At 44.1% G+C, this 22,328-nt stretch overlaps 1 protein-coding gene across 9 annotated transcripts in view; it reads right to left on the bottom strand.

Annotated features, from left to right (window-relative positions):
* The window catches only part of BICD1 (BICD cargo adaptor 1), a 284,378-nt gene extending 263,402 nt beyond the window's left edge, over positions 1-20,976 (bottom strand). For 2 of the 9 annotated variants that reach the window (XM_065566348.1, XM_065566340.1), the window contains exon 1: positions 20,191-20,966. In XM_065566348.1, coding sequence (XP_065422420.1) covers positions 20,191-20,403 — 213 coding nt within the window. In that variant the 5' untranslated portion in view covers positions 20,404-20,966. Of the gene's footprint in view, positions 1-20,190 lie in introns of all 9 variants that reach the window. The other 7 variants (XM_065566325.1, XM_065566307.1, XM_065566317.1 and 4 more) reach the window with 7 other exon arrangements.
* Between the last annotated feature and the right edge of the window lie 1,352 nt (positions 20,977-22,328).

Consider the following 22,328-nt stretch of genomic DNA (forward strand, 5'->3'; position numbering starts at 1 on the left):
GCACACACATACACCTTCAGCCGGGGCCCAGAGCCAGGGCTGTGCGACTCCCCCACACCCCCTCTGGCTGCGGCCAGAGCCAGGATTGTGCACTCCTGCCCCACACCCTGCAGCTTCAACAGGGGCCGGAGCTGCTGCTATGTGCTCCCGCACCATGGCTTCAACTAGGGCTGAAGCCAGGGCTTTTCCCCCCTGCCGTGGCTGCGGTGGGGGCTGGAGCCAGGCTTGTTCCTCCCTTCCTCCACCCCCACCCCCCAATGGTGGGACTTGGGCTGTCAGTCCTCCACATGGAGTTCCAGCATAACTCCCCCCCTCCCCCGCCCCGGCCCTCTCCCTCACTCCCTGTTATTTTTAGTAAAAGTCAGGACAGGTCACAGCTCCCTAAATTTTTGTTTATTGCCCAAGACCTGTCCCTGACTTTTACTAAAAATAACTATAGCCGATGTGTTGGGGGATGAGGGGTGGCACACAGGGTCACATGAGAAGAGCTGGGTCCTTTATTGGCCCACTGGTGAACAGAATTTACAGAATCAGTGCCCGTTAAAACCCAGATTCCGTTTTTTTCAATGCAACGCTATTTATTTGAAAGAATCACAGACAGGCGGCAAAAGGTTATACAATACTTCTTCCTAATAACCTCTATTCCTCAGGCATAAACCCTCAGTAATTATGTTGTCCCTACACAGTATCCTGATTGGCAAACAAAGCAGATATAACTACCAGTCCTAGATGAAGGCTTCTATTTCTTCTTCTTCTCGAGCAATTTGTCTGTCAAATATTCCCTCGGGCAGGGAGTTGGTTACCCTGTAACCCTTTGGCTCAAAAATCCCTCATATCAGGGTGTTGGCTACCCTGAGCTTTTCGTCTTACAGCGTCACAGGCCTCTTTAGATGTTGAGTGGGGTGAAGCCAGAGCACATGATGTTCTCCGATACTTATACCCTTTTCTCAAAGGAGTCACATGTCCCCAAAATATGCCCTGTTGGCGTTTCATAACTTGTTTCCCTGATTACAATTTTTGGAAGGGACAACAGAGACAGACTGAAGGCCAGCTGACATTTACTTTCTCATTAATCATCGACCTGAGCTCTCACTGTTGTGCTATCTTAAAGGGTCAATTAAGCCAGGTCAGTTAGTTCCAAATTCAGCACCTACGTGTTTTCTGTGTGTTTTATTGGTAAACATGACTGACCATGACCATAGTTCTTCCAGATCAGCATAAATACACACAGAGCCCTTGGTGAAACGTTCACAGTGCACGGCTGTGTCAGCGTCCAAGTGCAATTTCAGCACTCTCATTACATTTCCATACAACCTGTCCGATGCTAAGAGAACCCTGCTCCCAGAATCCTCTAGCAAATTCACACTTACCAAGCTTTACCAGACTCATGTCAACCACAGTAATTCATAATTCAGCACCATCCCAACAACGTGCTCCCCCACGATTTCGGCCAGGGTGGGAGTCGGGCTGAGCATGGCTAAAGGGATGTGCCTGGGAAAGGCACCAGCAGCGAGCACTCCTGCTGAGCCCCACCAGGAGGCGCCCAGAGCAGGGAAATGAGACGCGGCTGGCAGCACTGCTCTCTGCCAGAGAGGGTGTTGGGAAGCCTGCTGAGTCGCATCCCTTTCTCGGGGGCTGGCAGCCGCATAGGGCTGTCAACTTTCTAATCGCACAAAACCGAAAACCCGTGCCCCACCCCTTCACCCAGGCCTTGCTCCTGCCCCATCCCTTCTTGGAGGCCCCACCCCCCACTCGCTCCATGGCCAATGGGAGCTGCAAGCAAGCACTTGGGCAGGGGCAGTGCATGGAGCCTCCCTGGCCACCCATGCCCCTAGGGGCCACAGGGACCTGGCGTCCACTTCCAGGAGCTGCACAGCACTAGAGCAGACAGGGAGTCTGTCTTAGCCCTGGGTCCCTGCTGCACCGCCGACCTGACTTATCAGTAACCAGTTACCAGTCACCTATGAAAATAACTATGACAAAATCTTAACCTTGGCCATGGCACAGCCCCAGGAAGGAGAGGTGTGCAATTCCTTAATCAAACGGAAGGAGTTGTGAGACCAGAGTAGTAGTAGACCTGAGGGACAGACTCACCAGAGAGGCCAGAGGCTGCAGTAAGAACTGGGAAACTGGATGAACTGGAGCTGAGGCTGCCTGTTGCCCTGATAACCTCCACACACACACTTCCAGCCAAGACTCCCTCACCTCTCTACCCCTCCCCAACCTTTTACACACATACAGCCCCCACACGCTCCAGCTCAAATCCCTTTCCTCAGTCTAATCTTATTAGAGCTGGGCAGAAAACAGGGTTCCCCAGTTTGTGAAATTTTGTGATTTGAAAAATTGCCCCATTCTGCATCAGGGCGAAAGGGAGACCTTTTGAAGTTTTTCAGACAAATAACAAAGAGAAACCTACCCAACCCAAAATAGCCAATAGTGTGGTGGTTAGGGCACTCCCTAGGGTTGTGGAAGTCCCAGGTTCAATTACCTGCTCTGAATCAGACAAGTAGGGACATGAACCAATGTATCCCACATCCCAGGTGAGTGCCCCGACCAGAGGCCATTGGCTATTCAAGGCTGTGTTTCTCTTAATATTTCCTGTTGAAGCTGTTCCACTTTGTACAAGTTAAATATTAAGTGGTGCAGGAACTTGAATCTGTGTCTCCCACAGCCCAAGTGAGCATCCTAACTATCAGGTTATTCTGGGATGCGTCTCGCTCTGGTTTTGACTAGAAATTCTAGTCTAGACCTCAGAAACATTTCCCAATGAAAGTTCAGTTGAAACTAAAACTCTTCCATGAAAAGTTTCAGTTTCTACAAATCACCATGTTTCAACAAGGATAAATTAGCATGTGGTACTTCAAACATCAATATTCTAAGAAAGTGGTATATGAACCAATAAAGTCTGTGAATAACTGCTTTAGTAAAAGTAATGCTGCAATTCCACATCCACTGCAATCTACTGTATTTTTTGTAAAGCAAAAAATAATTAATGGAGGGTAATATAATTAAGGCTAATCAACATGGTTTTATGGAAAATAGATCCTCTCAAAGTATCTTTCTATCTTTTTTTGATGAGATTACAAGTTTGATTGATTAAATTAATAATGTTGATGTAATATATTTAGACATACAACTTGGTACTGCATGACGTTTTGATTAAAGAAGTAGAACTATACAAAATTAACAGCGTACACATCAAGTGGATTAAAAACTGGCTAACTGACAGGTCTCAAAATGTAATTGTAAGTGAGGAATCATCATCAAATGGGTGGGATCACACAGGGATTAGTTCTTGGTGCAATGGTATTTCATACTTTTAGCAATAACTTGGAAGAAAACAAAGTCATCACTGATAAAGTTCACAGATGACAAAGATGTGATGCACCTCCTTTGGTGCACGCCCAGCCTCCCCAAATGCAGGAGTCACATGCCACCCATGGCAAAGACTGGGAGAGTGATAAATAATGGAGGAGGACAGGTTACTGATTCAGAGCGATCAAGAGAGGACTGATTTAAATCAAAGAAATTGTAATCATAGATTTTAATCATCATTTAAATCAGCAAGCTAGAAACTTTGATTAAAATAATAAATTTGAATTGTATTTTGCATTTATGCTTTTTAGTTATTTTCTTAAAGAAAGACTGGCAACCATTAACATGTTGAATTGCAACTAAATATAGCCTTTACACTAAATTTGCTGTTTCTTTTTTTGCTAACACTGGAGCTATACGCATTTATTTAGGGAGTTATGCAGCTTAACATTTATTCAGATTCTTACTTTTTACAATTTTTCTTCTGTTAGAAAATGGTTACTGATAGGTGATGATTAATTTTTTTACTTGTGATTTGTCTCCAGCTCTATTTGGATACAAATTCAAAATCAATTAAAAATGCAAAAAACAGCATTTTTAATTAAATAAAACCACATTAAATGTGCTAGATACCTAAGAAAAAAAGCTATCAAAACATGTTTTGCTTTTAAAATGGACTGATTAATAAAACAAAGGAAGTACAATCTACAGTTAGTGTGTTGAACTGACTGTTTCTGGTCAACATGCCCGTCAAGATTTTAGTAGATCCCATCCTCCCGCAACTAGATTTTATCTATAGAATGGCAGGGGGGAAAGCAAGCTTTCCTGCTTTTTCAACTTTCATTAAGTTTCTTAACTTTGAATGAAGTAGTCACTGAGCTGAACTAGTTAAATAAACTGAAATGAAAAAAAAAATTCTCTCTGAACCTGCAGAAGAGGCTACTGCTGTCAAAAGCTGGGTTAGCACGTCAACAGACTCTAGTTCCAGGTGCTTGGCCAGTGACTTTGACCAGTTTGGTCTTTTGAGTTTCTTTCAAACTTGTTCACAAACATGTACTACATAATATTATTTTTATATTTAATTTAAAATATTTAACAGATTATAGTAATTTTAGGCCTTACCAGAGGTTGTCAACTTAAAATTTAATTTTAAATAGTTTTATTTTTAAACAATAAACTGGAATTTAATTTAAATTAGCATATATATATATATATATATACACACAAAAATCTGATTTTTTAAAAATCATTGATCTGGATCAGCAATCTGGATCACTTGGTAAACTGGGTGCAAGCAAGCAATATGCGTTTTAATATGGCTAAATGTAAATGTATACATCTAGGAATTAATAATATAGGCCATACTTACAGGATAAGGGATTCTGTCCTGGGAAGCAGTAACTCAAAAAGATTTGGAGGTTGTGGTGGATAATCTATGAACATCTCCTCCAGTGCAACACAGGGGCCAAAAGGACTAATGTGATCCTATGTATATATATACACCTCTGGGTTTGGCACTGGTGCAACCACTACTGGAATGGAATACTGTGGCCAGTTCTGGTGTTCACAATTCAAGAAGGATAGTGACAAATTGGAGAGGGTTCAGAGAAAGCCTCAAGAATGATTAAAAGATTGGAAAACATGCCTTACAGGAATAGACTCCAGGAACCCACTCTCTTTCATAGGCGCCGACTTCCCCTCTTTCCCGTGGGTGCTCAACCCCCCCGTCTGTCCCTGGCCCCGCCCCCACTCCACCCCTTCCATGAGCCCCTGCCTCTGCCCCCCCTCTTTCCACCCCTGCCCCAACCCCATTCCCCAAAGTCCCCGCCCCAACTCCACCCCCTCCCTGCCAATATTCCAACTCCTTACCCAAATCCCCACCCTGGCCCCACCTCCTCCCCTGAGCGCGCCATGTTCCCACTCCTCCCCCTGCCCCGGAGCATGCTAACACTGCCAAACAGCTGTTTAGCAGTGGCCGGGCGGGAAATGCTGGGAGGTAGGTGGAGCAGCGGGGATGCGGCACATTCAGGGGAGCAGGAGGAGGAGGAGGTTGGGTGGGGGGTGAGGGGAGCTTGGCTGCCGGTTGGTGCAGAGCACCCACTAATTTTTCCAGTCCCAGAGCACTCACGGAGTTGGCACCTATGCTCTCTTTAGCTTAAGGAAAGGTTAAGGGGTGACTTGATCACAGTTAATAAGTGTTTACATGGGGAACGACTATTTGATAATAGAATCTAGCAGACAAAAAGGTATCACAAGATCTAGTGGCTGAAAGTTGAAGCTAGACAAATTCAGACTATAAATAAGGGGCACATTTTTAATAGTGAAGGTAATTATTCATTAGAACAATTTACCAGGAGTGGTGATATATTCCCCATCACTGGCCATTTTTAAATCAAGCTTAGATTATTTTTCTAAAAGATATGCTCTCATTCATACAGGAATTAATTCAGGGAAGTTCTATGGACTGTGTTATACAGTATGTTAGATTAGATGATCACAATGATCTCTTCCATCCTTAGAATCTATGCCTCTCCTGACCATTACATGCAGCCTTGGAATACAAAAATGAAGATATTAGAATCAATATTTTGCATTATGTTTAAAAGGTATTAACATACATCAATTGTCACCTCATAGAACCTTACAGGTATGAAGCAATCAAAAACGTAACTGTTCCTTCTGAGGAGCAATTTAATGTGTTCCATATTGCCAACCCCGACTGTCAAAATCTTTGCAATAGGGCTTAGAGGTCCCAATCACGGTGGCGGCCTCCCTATGCTAGCTTTAGTACAAATATATAGAAATGGACAGTCCTGTGTCCCAAAGACTTTACAATTTAAATAGACAAGACATACAAAGGGTGGGAGGTCAAACGGTATGGTTATACTGCTGTCAGGCTAAGGTCTGTTGCAATCGCAGGGGGCGTGAAGCACACGACAGCAAAGCCCTCAGCATGGGTTGTCTGCGCCCACCTGGAAACCTGGATACTTAAGCAGTTAGCCGGTGCTCGAGTCTGTGCTGCTGCAGCATCACTGCTTCAGAACCTGAGCTATAGCTCTGGCATGTCTACACAAGCAGTAATCACATCCTGTCATTGTACTGCCCAGGAGGAAGTGACTGGCCCAAGGTCAAACAGCAGGTCAGTGATAGAGCTCCTGATTCCCAGCCCAAGGCCCTATCCACTACTCCTCGAAGGCTCTCTTCCATGTTCCATTGTAACCCTAACCACTGTGAACAGCTCCACAACAAGGACCCGATCCTGGATGATGTCAAATGCCTCCTGTGAGGTATTGGAACTGCAGAGGCTCGCGTCTTGCAGGGTCGGAGATTAAATGTACATTTCTCAAATACCACAACTACAAAGAGCATCCCACGTTTCAGAACTCCACACAATAAACAATTGCAAGCTAATTTTTTTAACACATAGCGTTACAACAATGGAAACTTTGTCGTGGGAGCAAATATGAGATTAGACGGCGACAGCAGACAAGGAGAGGCACAAAATCTTGACAATAGGAGAGTTGGTTGGAATATATTTCCCCCCACAGAATAACTTAGACTTTGTCAAAAAAAAACCCAACACCTAAAGATTTTGGCCCAAATGTTTTTTTGGCCAAAAGTCCAATTTTTCTGTAGAAAGCACACATTTTCTGCAAAAAAAATTCATTTAGTCAATTCCCGTACCCTCTATTTTCCATTGAAAACCAATTTCAGTGGAAAAACTGCAACCAGCCCTAGTTAATAGGAAATGCCAATGTGAGGTTCCCATTCATAGCAAAGAAGAGGAGTGTTTGGAGGTGTTTTGGAAAGAGATCAAGAGAATGTAAGAAGAAAAGAGATGGGTAGACTGCTACAAAAGCCTGGAATGGCAGCAGGAAAGGGTCAACCTCTAATGGAAAAAAAGAGGATAGACTGGAGAACAGAAGTGGCAGAACAGAAGGGACAAATGGGGGAAGAGAGAGATGAGATCGCAAAGGGAGATGAGTGAATGACAACAAAAGGCCTTTTGGAAGAGGAAAGTAATTCTGCAGTAGCTATAGACATAGATGGGGAATCAGTGAAAGTTTTTCATGACTGAGCTAATACTTCTAACACACAAATGTTGACAGACAATGGATCAAGAAACCAAAAATCTTTTTTTGCAAGGGAAATTTTCCTTCAGCCGTTTTTCACCCTGATCCTTCATTCAGTTTTTAGAGTCGAGGAAGGGAGGGGGCAGATCTTGTGATTAAGGCACTGGAGTAGGGGTCAAGAAGGTTCAATTCCTGACTCCTGCACAGACTTCCTCCTGTGTGACCTTGGCTAAATTGTTTGACCTCCCTGTGCCTGAGTTCCCCATCTGTAAAATGGGGATAATACTATTTCCTTTGCCTGTCTTGTCAATTTAGATTGTAAGCTCACTGGGGCAGGGACTGTCTCTCATTTATTTGGGCCATATTGTGCTAGGCACTGTAGAGTGTCAGTGCCTCTAGGTTCTACTTTAATACAAGTAAATATGAATACACAATAAGTACAGCCGACATTGCGGACAGCCCAGGAGGGGGAATGAAATTTGGTGATCCATACAGTACTTTGGCTTGCTTTTTAAAACAGTGCAGCCTGCAATATGAAATCATTGTAGCTACTACAAGTAAAAGATAGTGTTACGAATGACAGACTTCAGTATTATGCTGAGGTAGTTTCTCACTACCAATGTAGTCCTCTTTGTCCCTTTCACCAGTCAAACACATAGCCTGCTTTTTCATCAGGGCTTAGTCCAGTGTGTTTTATATCACGGCAGGCACTTCCTGCTAAAGCACCCTACCAATGGCAACCATTGTTCAGGCTGTGTGCATTAGCCATCACTCTGGCAGCAACCAAGGTCGTGCTGACTCACTCCCTCTGGCTTTCCCTCTGCATCCAAGGCCGCTCCTGCCGTAGACACTTGGGTATTCATAATCTTCCTGTCACTTCAAAGCTGCAATTCCATTCTTTACAGAGGGCACAGAGAATTGAATTGCAGTCTCTTAAAGGTTCTATGTATCAGATTTCTGACTGTTTTCCAAGTAGTTACAGATAAAAATGTGATTACTTTCCACTAAGGAAGGCTGATAAACCACTTGAAGTAGAGGTTTCTTAGTTTGAATAAGACAATACTCCCATGGAAATACCAGAGTAAAGGCCAGCGGGAGAAAATCCCCACAAAGGATCTCCTTGTGGATTTCCCATAAATCACTTTGGGGGAGGGTGCAGGGTCCCGTCCCACTCCCACCCGCCCTTCCCCCCCAAACTTCTTCTGAATGGATTGAGCAGGAAAACAAGCAGATCCCAGGGAAGCAGCAAAATAGCAAGTGTCATCGGTATGCAGGCCCTGTGCTGGCTCTGGGATGCCTTATTCTCCTGGCATTTCAATTCCAATGGGACATCTTACTGCCAAGGTCCATCTTGCTCACTGCAATCCCTATGATCCCTTCAGTGAGGACTCCACACAAAAATAGTCATGCAACATTAGCTTTTCCTATTAAACATAGATAAATGATGCACCAACTCCCCAGCAAGGCCCTCCTCCTCATTTTACTTGCTAAGAGAGTCAGGAGGAGGCGGGGGGAGAGGTTCACCTGAGGTTAATATCTACTACAAATGCAAACCAAAAGAGCAACAAAATATAGGAATGGCTGTAAAGCTAACCAGTCATAGCCCAGAGTACAATTGTAAAGTACTTTTCAAACGCTGAGTGCCAATGGTCTGTTATGGATGGCATTTCATTTCCTGCCCCCTTGTATACTGAGTCACTCTACTGCACAGAAGAAGGGGGAAAAGTTAGGGTACTCTGAACCTGTCATGATCTACAGCGGTGGTTCTCAACAAGGGATACGTGTACCCCTGGGGGTACACAGAGGTCTTCCAGAGGGTACATCAACTCATCTAGATATTTGCCTAGTTTTACAACAGACTACATAAAAAGAACTAGCGAAGTCAGTACAAACTAAAATTTCATACAGACAATGACTTGTTTATACTGCTCTACATACTGTATACTGACATGTAAGTACAATATTTATATTTCCAGTTGATTTATTTTAGAATGATATGGTAAGAATGAGAAAGTAAGCCTTTTTCAGTAATAGTGGCTATGACACTTTTGTATTTTTATGTCTGATTTTGTAAGCAAATAGTTTTTAAGTGAGGGGTAACTTGGGGGTACGCAAGACAAATCACACTCCTGAAAGGGGTAGTAGTCGGGAACAATTAAGAGCCACTACACTACAAATACCCACTCTATTCTTTTATGAAAAACGGTGGTATTTAGGTGCCTTAAAGTTGTGCTCTTAAACCTACTTGTAGGCATCCAAATAGAAGTGACCTATATTCCAAAGTGGGTGAGCAAATGAAGGCCACATTGACGTCAGTGGGAGCTGGGATTGCTCAGCACCTCTAACAAAAAAAACAAAAAAAACAGCTGCTTCTGTGTAGGTGGCTAAAGACAGATTTTACGTACCTCACTTTTAGGCCCCAAGATTTGAAAAATTTTGGCCTAAAACTTTAAGAGGGACTTTACTGAATGTTCTGGAAATTCCCAAGATCACCATTTAACATCAAATCCAGCCAGTTTCAGTTGCACAGGTGTAAATCTGGAGTAACACCAACATCCTAAGTGGTGTTACTCCAGATTTACACCTACACTATGCAACTGAGAATAGTATTTGGCTCTGTATTGAGTGAAGCAAAGGAAAAGTTTTAAAATTATGATTTTTTTGTTAACCAAATGGACAACCACCAGCCTCTAAATTCTAGAGAAGATAAGAAATTATCTAATACCTGATGAGTGCAAACCTTCAAAGCGCTGCACTCCTCCCAAGAGTTGCTGAGTGCTTTCACCTTCCCAGGAAGTCAGTGAAATTAGAGGGCCCTCAGCACTTGGCAGCATCAGTCCCAAAGGCAGTCAGTGCTGTTTGAGGACTAACCCATCAGCAGGGCCGGCGCAACCCATTAGGCGACCTAGCCGATTGCCTAGGGTGCTATAATTTTGGGGGCAGTGACCGCAGCGGTATTTCGGCGGCGGGACCTTCTGCTGCCTCTGTGGGGGGCGGCATTTCGGGGCAGGACCTTCCGCCACCTAGGGCGGCAGAAAAGCTGGCGGCACTCCTGCCCATCAGACTATTCCTATGTGAAATAACTGTCCTTACTGTATATTATACAAAGAGTCAGGAAGACTGGAGCCATATCTTGGTGACCCACAACAGTGAGGTGCTCAAGGGTGGGATCTTTGTTACCCCTTCTTTGTTTTTTGTTTTGTTTTTTTGGTGGGAAGGAACCAAAAGTGACAATGTATAATGTTCATGTTCTACTAAGAGTGCGTAAGAATCCTGGCCCCACTTAAATCAATAGGTGTTTTGCCATTGACTTCAATGGGGCCAGGATTTCATCCCAGGTCTTCGGTTCTACTGGTGTGCAGTACTGAAAGGACGGTGCATTGTTAAGAGAGGCCATTCTTCAGGTGAGGTGTTAAAATGAAATCTTTTCTGTATGTCTCTATCCCACTACATTTTCAGAAAGATTAAAAGATAACCCAAATCTCCTGACCAATACATTCTCTCAACATCAAGGTTTAAATCCAAAGCTGTGTACACCTGTTATTGCTCAGGGCACATACCTTTCAGGTTTACTCAGAACAGTATACTGTAATTCTTTACTGCTTTGTAAAACACTGAGAAACCTTCAATGTGTGAAAGAAAAATTCTTGTCTTTATTTATCCAATATATCAGCGATACAAATGATAATTCAGTGACTACTTTGAATTCTTAATAAATGAATAAAACAAGTCACAGAGGATCAAACTGGGCATGAGATTTTAAGCATCCCAGATTAAGCATGAGATTGGGAGCCAGAGTTCACTGGGTTTTATTCCCAGATCAGCCAGCAAATTACTACAAAGCCTTCACCTGAGGTTTATCTGTAACAATTACTTGGAGGCAAACTGGGGTGTGAATGCAAAAGAGGTTAAGTGACACGGGGCTTGTCTACACAAACAATTAGTTTGGGGGAAGCTGGGGTGTGAATGTAGCCTGCTGCAGACAGTCCATCTTAGATGTAGAGCAGAGAACAAAGAAAGGGGAGGTGAAGAGGAGCAGAGAATGCTACAGAGGCAGGAGTCAAAAGCAATTTGAGAATGAAAAGGTGGTGAGGAGGAACAAAATGTTCCAAGTATTATCCTAGACATGAGCAAGGAGAGAGATGGAGAAAAAAGCATAAAAGAAAGAATGAACTAAATTCAGCCATGGTAGAACTCTACTAATGTTGTCGTGGAAAAAGTCACCCACGCATCATTTTGATCAGAGACTCAAGCCTGAGGCCCATTTATTGCAATACATACCAATGCGTTGGGGGTAGCAGTTAGAAACCACTCCCCCGATTGGAGTACACTTTGCCTTTTTAAGCCGAAAACCGCAAACATTTTACACGTTACATGTCATTTACAGGAATAGGAGAGTTAGGGTCTTTCCGCCCTTCCCGGCACCCCTCCTCCCTTCCCGGCACCCTTTTTGCAATCTTCCCAGAATAGGGTGCAAATTGAGGAGAGGGGTTCTTGGTGGTTTCCGTTACCGATATTATCTTACTTAATTTGGGGTGCCTATTGTGCAAATGTTCCAGTCAGGGTGCAGTTTACGGAAAGGGAGTTCATGCACTTGAAGAAGGGGGGTTTGGGGCATGTAAATGGGGAGATATGATTAGCCAGTTTAATTAGTTACAGCCTTACTTATTACTTTACACAAGCGGTTATTCTATTTCATCAGTCACACAGGCGGTTATTATATTTCACTAGGCATAAACACACACACACTATTATTGCTGCTGCTGGGGCTTTCCACTTCTCCCTCCTTGGTCCCCATCCCTCCTCTGGTCAGAACCCTTGACCGATATTGGCAGAGAACGTGACACTTAGCCTGGTTCAGGCTTGCAGCCTGTAAGGCAAGTCTAGGCCGGTGTCCTGATCAGTACAAGGGAGGCCGGGCAGGCCTATTCTCCCACAATGTCAATGGACTTTCACCAGGGATGGATTTGTCCCAGTACTTTTCAGTTAGGGTGGAGATTGTATTCCTGTTTCTTTTGACTTCCAAATTTTGTTAAGTTTGATGGTGAAAGAAGCTCAGAAATAAAGTCTGCCTCCTAAAAATATGTTAATCCTCCCCTCCCCCCCCCCCACATATACTCACTGAGGAGTGGATGAGGAGAGTCCCCAATTAGAAAAAAAAATTAAGCCCTAAGTCATGGGCTAGCTCTTTTTCACCCACTAAACAGTTCTAACTACTTTCATGGGTAGCTAGTTCAAAGGAACTGATTGGTTTAATAGAACACACAATTACTTGTATCCCTCTCATATTCCTCTGTTACTACTGGTGCAAATATTGTACAAACTCCTGGGGAAGGGGACAAAGGGAAAGCGCAGGCACTTACATTTCATCCAATATCAATTCCTCCTAAAACAGGAAAATCTTCCTCCTCCTATCCTCCATTTAAATTTTTGTTTTATTGAGGTTAAAAAGAGATGAGAAAGGAAAACGAGGAAAAGATGGGTATTCCACAAATAAAAGACAATTCAACATAAATTAATGGATTTAAAAAAACCCCAAACCTGCCATTAGAAATGTAACAGCTATCCAACCCAACAGAAGAAGTGTGTAGTGCAATGTTGTTGGTAACTAAGCATTACACCAACTTGCCTGATAACAATGAGAAATTGAGAGAAATTCGATAGCAGGGGTGAGATTGAAACAGAGTCTTGCATTGCAGAACTGCTCTTGGACACAAGGGAATTCATAAACCAATGGAAAGTCAGTTTCACAATGTACATAAAAAAATATGCTAAAGAAGAGCCTGGTAGAAAAACAGGCCAGGAAGTAGGATGCCGAAGAACAAGGATGTTTGTGCCCACTTGAAAAGTTGTTCAAGAAGTGTTGGTCCCTCCGTAGACAATGCCAGAAATTAGTGGCATGTCTACACTGTAATTAAAAACCCACAGCTGGCCCATGCCCACTGACTCAGACTCATGGGACTTGGGCTATGGGGCTGTTTAACTGCAGTGTAAAGGTTTGGACTTGGGCTGGAGCCCAGGCTCTAGGGCCTTGAGGTGGGACAGTCCCAGAGCTCAGGCTGCAGACCAAGCCCAAGAGTCTACTCCGCAATTTAACAGCCTCTTAGCCTGAGCCCCGCAAACCCGACTCAACTGGCACAGGTCAGCTGTGGGCATCTAACTGCACGGTAGATATACCCAATGTGAATATTTTCCTCCAAATGCCAGTGGCACAGTGTAAATAAAAGCTACCCAGGTGCTGATTTAACCTGTGTATTTGACTTTGAGAATTTTCCTAATCTTACTCTGATAAATTTACACAAATTGTTACTTTCGGCCAGAACTGGGTTGTAGATCTAACCCATCCTGGACAATGATCCCTCACTTTCACAGACCTTGGGAGGCAGGCCAGTCCCCGCCCACAGACAACCCGCCAACCTTAAGCATATTCTCACCAGTAACCACGCATCGCACCATAACAATTCTAACTCAGGAACCAACCCATGCAACAAACCTCAATGCCAACTCTGCCCACATATCTACACCAGCATCATCATCACAGGACCTAACCAGATCAGCTACAACATCACTGGCTCATTCACCTGCACGTCCACCAATGTTATATATGCCATCATGTGCCCCTCTGCTATGTACATTGGCCAAACTGGACAGTCACTACGCAAGAGGATAAATGGACACAAGTCAGATATCAGGAATGGCACTATTCAAAAACCTGTAGGAGAACACTTCAACCTCCCTGGCCATACAATAGCAGATGTAAAGGTAGCCATCTTACAGCAAAAAAACTTCAGGACCAGACTCCAAAGAGAAACTGCTGAGCTCCAGTTCATTTGCAAATTTGACACCATCAGATCAGGATTAAACAAAAACTGTGAATGGCTAGCCAACTACAGAAGCAGTTTCTCCTCCCTTGGCGTTCACACCTCAATTCCTAGCAGAGCACCTCACCCTCCCTGATTGAACTAACCTCGTTATCTCCATACTGATTTATACCTGCCTCTGGAAATTTCCATTACTTGCATCTGATGAAGTGGGCATTCACCCACGAACGCTTATGCTCCAATACTTCTGTTAGTCTTAAAGGTGCCACAGGACCCTCTGTTGCTTTTCGCTGACTTGGTGCCTAAAAGCAAGACATTGCCACTGCAAGCCTAAAATTCAGTTTTTATACTTGAAATGTAAACTAATGATGAACAGAAACATTATTTATAAGATGGGGGGAAAATCAACAGAACTAAAAGAGCTTTTAAAATGATAACATTCATGGAAATTTGGCATACTGTTACAACACTATTCTGTCAATCCTCTCTTAAAACCTACAGCTATTACAACTGCATGTTACAACCTTGAAAGCTGTAAACTCAGCAAAGCAGCATCTCTCTTTTCACCTTCCTATTTATTGGTCCAATACTTGGAAAACATAAGGATAATAGCTGATTGATTCCTCATTTCTTCCCACTGAATGCTCTTAAACCTGGACGGCAGACTTAATGTAATAACTACTGCACTTACCGGAAGTCAAGTTTGCTATTAGGTCATTGATTACAGCCTCACATCTTTTGTATCATGTAACATCATGACACCTCAAAACACCAAACTCTTTGTTTAAAGCATGGCCATTTTAACTACTGTACAAGAAATTTCAAGGGCCACCACAGCGATTTGTATTTTAATGGTGGCACAGCATAAATCATATGTACAGAAATTAATATTTAATGTAATGCATTACAATTGATTGCACCGCTACTCCCTACCGTGGATTTATTTTCCCATCTCACTGACCCATAATACTGAAAAATATTTCATTCTTTCACATTTGAGGCTTCCTATGGCAGTCCTATAGAAAAGTCCCTTTGAAGTGAGGGGAGTTTTGAATGTGTAAGGACGGTAGGATTGAGCTTCGTGGTATGTGTCTTACATCTAATGAGGCACATCCACTAGAGGCAAAGGTTAAAGTGACAGGTGTGTCTGATCAATGATAATGTGCAAAGAGTTGCTAATAGCAGATTGTAAGGTATAATAATGAAATAATTCATTAACTGAATGAATACTTGTTTCAGTACAAATCTAGACCCACATTTTATCCCAGTGTGCAAATGATTTCAGACACAGCTAACTCTTGTAGAAGCAAAATAATCTGTGTTGGGAGTTTCACTTCTAACCAGGAGTGGATTTACCTTGAAACAAACTATGTGGTGGAACGGGGCCCCCAACAACAGGGGAGCCCCCGAAATGCAGGACAAATCTCATCTGATAACCTGGCCCCCATGTCCTGGCCAGAGGTGCAGCAGGGCTCAGGCAGGCAGGCTGCCTGCATGCTGTGGCTGGTGGCCCCACGCCACTCCCGGAAGTGGCCGGCTGCTGGCACATCTCTGCGCGCCCCTGGGCAGTGCACGGAGACCTGCTGTCCCCCTCGCCCCAAGGGCTAAGCAGAGACTTGCCAGCAGCAGGGCTAAGGCAGCTCCCTGCCTGCTCTGCCTCCCTACCTCCGTGCCGCACCACTCCCAGAAGCTGCCGGAGGGGGGGGTGCCAATCGCTTTGGAAGCCGTGCCAATCGAGGTAAGTGCCACCCCCTGCCCTTCTCTCACACCCCATCCCCCTTCCCCAGCCCAGAGCCTGCACCCAGTACCCAAACTCCCTCCCAGACCCAAACCCTGCACCCCCTCCACCCCCTAACCTCCTGTCCCAGCCCAGAGCCAGCACCCAAACTCCCTCCTAGAGCCCGACCCCCTCCTGCACCCCACCCACCTGCCCCAATCAAGGTACCCCACTTTATTTTCATTTACTTCCCATTACTTTTAATAGAGGAGGAAGAGGATGAAAAAAAGAATGAAAAACGGGGGAGGGGGAGAGAGAATGTTCTTTTTCTTGGCTGGGTCCTGAGGGGGGGCCCCCAAAAATGAAGCTGCGCACATGGCCCCACTAACTCTAAATCCATCACTGACTTCTACCATTGCCTAGTCAAAGGTCTTAGTTGCCTACATGTGCAGCCCCACACCCCAGAATACTCTCTGTAGTGCATGTTTCAGAAGACACACACAGGCTATTTTTCATAGGCTTTGGAGGGAGCCTGAACTGGGGCAACTGACTTCAGGCCCACAACACTACTCTGTCTGTCCATACTGCTGTATAGGAACAGACTGGTTTAACACAATAGTATGGGACACTTTCCTCCTTTTTAAGTTTTTGTTGTATTGTACACGTCAGTAACTGATCACCGGTGAAATAAGGTTCACATACTGGGCCACAATCAGGATGCACTGAATGCAAGTCTAACAGCATTCTTCTTCAATCTTACCTACTTGTTTCCATTGCATGTATCACAGATCCACAGGATCTGTGCTATGCTCCAACTTTTAATCGGTCTCTTAGAGGAATCCCTTTAGTGTGGCAGACCCCCAAGGAGTCTTACACTTCCTTCAGGCCAGGGCAGGTCACACAGCCTCACCACTCCTAGACTGAGCATCTGCTGAGCTCTGCCCAGTGCTGGTGGATGTCCAACTGAGATAGACTTCTGCTAAAGACTTGTACACTCTTCAGGGACTAAGGCAAGTATTTGCAGGGACACCCAAGCAGCATTTTCAAAACAGAGTGGGATTTGTTCATCCACTGGAACACAGCACTGGAAGTCCTTAGGTCAGCATAGAGAAACAGAAAGGTTAAAACACAGTCCATTCTGGTCAAGCCAGAGGAATTCACCAGCCAAGCTGTAGAGAACTCAATTTCAGCCTCTCTCTTTCTCTCTCAGACCACCTTAGTCAGTCGCTGGAGAGAGCAGCCACATTTCTCCAGAACCAGAAGCCCACACTCTATCCTCTGCTGGTCACATATCAGTTCTTCATTCCTGAGCTGGGGACTTGGTTGTGGTTTCCTAGGTGTCAATGTTTAAGTCACTGGGGATTTCTATTGTCTCGCTGGGATTCTGCATTGATATGGAATCACTTTCAGCAGGTTCCAGCCAGTTCCTTAACAATCCTATTCACTGTGGCCCAGGCAGCAAAGCAACACCCTCACCTCATGTCCTGCGTTGCCCCCAAGCACAGACTTAACACTTTTCTCTCCATTGAGTAACAACGCAAATGCAAAGGGAAACTGAGGATTCATATAAATGTGACAGAAAATTCCCACTTTGTCACAGTCTGCATCTTGGCTTGTCAACAGCAGAAAGCCGGGAGTGCCTGTGAGGTTCCTGCCGTGCAGCTATACAACCAAAATCCCTTAGACCAGTTTGACTAGACCACCTCTGACTGAATTCTAATTCTACAACATCAACAGATAGACATAATTTTTATTTTGAGAAGTTTTGAAATTCACACAGGCCATAGTGTCAATGGGTGTATTAAAAAATGAGATTAGAAAAGCAGATTAGAACGACAGACAGATTTGGGGTGAATCCTGCCTTCACAAGTGTAGAGGGCCTTATACGTAGAGTCCTGCAAATCTGCGGATACCCGCTTTATTTCTGCAGATGCGGATACCCACTTTATATCTGCAGATGCGGATACCCGCTTTATATCTGCAGATACGGATACCCGCTTTATATCTGCAGATACGGATACCCGCTTTACTTCTGCGGATGCGGATATCCATGGACCATGTTTGTAGATCGTGGATCGGATGTGGATACAAATTTTGTATCCGTGTAGGACTTTACTTATATGTAACAAAATCAGTGGCTCTCCTGCAGGGAGTGAGAGGACGAACAGAATTCTGGGAGCCTGTTGAGAAAGTTTAAATGCCCTGTCCACCACGATGTACAGCTCAGGGGAGTCGCCCTCCTCTCTAGAATTGATACATAGGCCAGAGAGGGCCAGGAACCTGGAACTCAATTAGCAACTGTGGAATGGTTTCTCTGCCATTTCATGTCCAGGGAGCAAAAGGATTCTTCCCCTTCCTCCCTCAATGATTATTTCCTGTCCAGAGCCAAGGATTTGGTTCTGTGGTCTCAATTCTATGCTGATATGCACCCCGTGCAATCCCATAGACTTCAGTGGGGGGTAAATCAGAACAGAATTTATGCCTACAGGTTTTCTAATGTCAGAAAATCTTGTCCACACAGACATCAGGGGCTGAATAATTGCTCAAGTTTAATTTTTTCATGTTTAATCTAATTTCTTGTATTAACCATTGCCCCTGTGGTAATGCCCAACCCCGTGTCCTCAGTAGTTCCTGATCAGCACTGATGTACACTGCTTTGAGAAGATCACCGCCAGATCCTGTTACTTAGATCTCTTTTTTCTTATCAGTTACATTTTATAATTGCACCTTAGTTATAGTTCCCTTTTACTGCAGGACCACTTTTACCAGCTCAGCCCTCATGACAGTGCAAGTTACCCATCCCAAACCCTGAAGCTGAGGTCACTGGTTTCAAATCCGGAGCCCACTGCACTGGACCAGCGAGTTTTGGAGGAAAACATCAGCTCTACCTTTTATATAAGAGCTTAATAAGCGCATGAGTGTGTGCAACACAGCAAATCAGATAACTCTGTTACAAAAATATTATTTCTGAAAACTATCCTGGTCACTGGAACAAAGTATTTAACTTATCACATTTATCAGGAGGTAAAACAAAACCTTTGCATGTATAAACAAATATTTATACAAGTGCATACAGTCTCCAAACACATATGTAGATATTTTGTTGTTTATAAGCTTAGTCAACAAATTACTGTTCTCAATGAGAAATATCGAGTTCATTGTTTCTCACTGAATAGATCTTCCCTATATTTGATTATAAATGGCAATATAATTTTACAGAAGAAAAACATTACTTTAAATTTTCAGAAAAGATCATTCTTATACGTTTCCTCCTCTTCTCCAAAGGTTTACTTAATTACATCAATGTAATTTTTGTGTGCAAATTAATTTGCTCTGTCTTTATATACAAAGATCAGAACATTTTAAAATTTAGCGATTAAATAGGATAATACTGGATATGCAAACACACACTACCATAGATGGAGTGTATGCTCATTGTATGAATCTTTGTTACTGCTCTTAATGATAAATATAGGCAGCAGGATGACATCCAAAGGTGAGGAATAAATAAAAGGTTACATGATAAAAGGTTATGTGTAACACTCATAATTATACTTTCCATGTTATACAAACTCAGCTGAAAGACACTCCAAAAATATGTATCAGATCAAATACTTCATCCTTTAAGGATGAGCTAGAAGTTGAATTTTCACTGATTAGTGTGATCTCATAACTATCTTCTGGCTGCTTTGCCCCTCCTGAATGAGAGGCTGCCCCCTAAATGTATATAAAGGTGTCTCTCTTGCCACATATTACACTATACTGTATACAATATACATATCACCCAAAATGTTATATACACGATTGTCCAGGTTTCACTTTAAATAAGGGCCAAACATTCAGGTCTGACTGAAATATTTCCCAGTGCTGCAAATGTCTGCTATTAGAAGTTGTGGTTCCCAATTGCTATCTTACTACACAGGTTAGGGCAATGCCTATGTATCATTGGCATCTTAAGTAGCCATCGGTTTAAAACGTCATATAATCCACTCTTAAACTCTACAGTCATTGCTGACTCTTGAGCCCTGAAATAAATCACTCCTCCCCATCGCATAAATTCATGTCTCCAGGGTTCTTTACACACATTCTCCACAAGGCCATTTTTGCTTCCATGTCTGATCAACGGGCTCAGGTAGATTAACACGGAGGGCATCAGTAAGAAGAGCTCCTTAGGCACCTTTCATTATTTTGTTTTGTTTAGTGCATGGGGTTTATTCGGGAGAGAGAGAGAGGGGAGGGGAGAGAAAAGCACCAGTTAACTCACCTCTCTCAGCTGCTCCAGCTCCTGTTTAAGGCAATCATAGTCAGCCTCCAGCTCGTCATATTGCTGCTTCAGGGTGAGTTTTTCCTCCAGCACCACCAGCCCATATTCAGCTGCCTGGATCTTTTCGTGGGTTGTTTCGGTGAGCTCCTTAGTCAGCCTTTCGATCTCAGTCTTATAGTGATCCACTGTCTGCAATACCTCTTCTGCAGCCATAGCCCTTGTGGATGGATGGATGGATGGATGGACAGAGAGATGGAGAGGGGGTGGGGGTGGGGGAAGGGAGGGATGGACGGCACTGTCCCTGGATGCTCCTGCTAGCAGCAGCAGCTACACTGACTGAAGCACTGAAGAGAGATGTAACATGGAGAAGAAGGGGAGGAAATCAAAGAAAAGGCTGCAGCACCATTTGTCCTCTAGCCGCTTCTCTCCTTCTCCTTGGCCTGTCAGCAGCAGCGCAGCGAACCGGGGCTGGGAGGGGAGGCAGCTTGGGGATTTTTTGCTTATTCAGAGGCACTGATCCGCCATGTCTCGAGGGCAGCTTCACTGCAGTCTCTGAACTCTCCACCTGCTCCCTCTCTCCCCGCTGCTGCTGCAGCCTGTGCAAAAAATGATGCAGTCTGTCTGCTGCCTGCCTGGAACCAAACGAGAGGAGGAGAAAGCAGATGGGGAGGAAGGCTGGGCTGGAAGGGGGGAGGGAAGGGACAGTTATTACCATAGCACAGCAAAAGAGACACTACAGCCACCTCCCCCACCAGCCACCCCCCTACACACCTCTCTCCAGAGGCCAGGAGGAAGGAAAGGCAGAAATGAAGAAGGAAGGGAGGAGAGATGGGAAAGTGGCAGTGATGCCGCCTGCTCCCCTCGAGGGCAGGAGTGTTTGTGGCTGCCTCTACACAGGTTTGTTGATAAATATAAATCTCTCTCACATACACACACTGACACACACACTCTCTCTCTCTCTCTCTCCCATCCCCAGCCCAGAAATCCCACACAGACACACACCAGGTTATTCTCTGGCAGGTTTGCAAAAGGAGAAGAGCAGGAAACAATCCTCATCTGCTTCCTGTCAATGCATCTGCATGCTTGCAAACAGAGCGTTGCAAAGAGGCTATCAGAGGGGGGACAGATCAGACCCCCTAAAAATTCACTGTAAGGCAACACCCTCCTCAGTACACACATATACTGTACCCCAAACTCATTCATCCTCCTATCCCAGAACACACAAACACATCCCAGCTCCCACCCTCACTGGGATTAGGCTGAAATCTTCATGGAAGGCAGGATTCTTACACCTTCTTTTGAGGTAACTGGTGTTGGCCACTGTCAGAGACACTATACTGGACTAGTTGGACTTTGGGTATGAGTCAATATGGTAAATCCTATATCCTATGGGAGGCATCAGTCTCCCCAGGCTGTCTCAATACAACTCTGTCCTAACCATACTGAACGTTGGGAAGTGCGTTTATGTGAATGGAAACACTCATTAGTTTGAATAATTTAGCCGCTGAGAAGAAAGCGCCCCTTTTCTCTTCCTCCTCCTTGCAAGAAAAGAACAGAGCCTGCCATCCTGCCTACACAATCCCGACCCTGTGACAGTGTCGTCCCAAGGTTTGGAATTCTCCACTTCATTGTCTAATAAATTGAAAAATCAGGGAGATTATTCTAATACACACAGAGTGTAGTATACTGACCTCTGTGTTGTTCACATCATACCCACAGCATACTTGCACTCTTAGAGGACAGTGTCCTGTGTTTGTATTTCTAAGATGCTCCATGTTTAGTAAGATCAGCCAACTGTAATTTTGAAGTCTTGCCTGTACATATTCCTTAGGTCTCTTGACAGTGGAGAAAAACTGGGGAACTGTGGTGTAGTTCTAGCCCTTTTGCTTTTTGAGCATGTTTCTCTGATGGTTACAATACTGACTGTGCTATTAAAAATAGAAGCTGAGATTCAGTCCAGTCCATTACATGGACAAGAGCACAGCCTGTAGCTTTCACAGGCTTGTTATGGAATAACTGACTGGTCCTTCACTGGGGAAACACATACACGGAACAGAAATTAAAGTCAGTGCTGAAAACTAAGAATGGAGTCCTAATCCCTCCTAAAATTTATTGCATCAGGATTTTCTGAAAATCTT

This window comes from Chrysemys picta, chromosome 1, assembly GCF_011386835.1.
Source record: "Chrysemys picta bellii isolate R12L10 chromosome 1, ASM1138683v2, whole genome shotgun sequence".
Classification (NCBI taxonomy): Eukaryota; Metazoa; Chordata; order Testudines; family Emydidae; genus Chrysemys; species Chrysemys picta.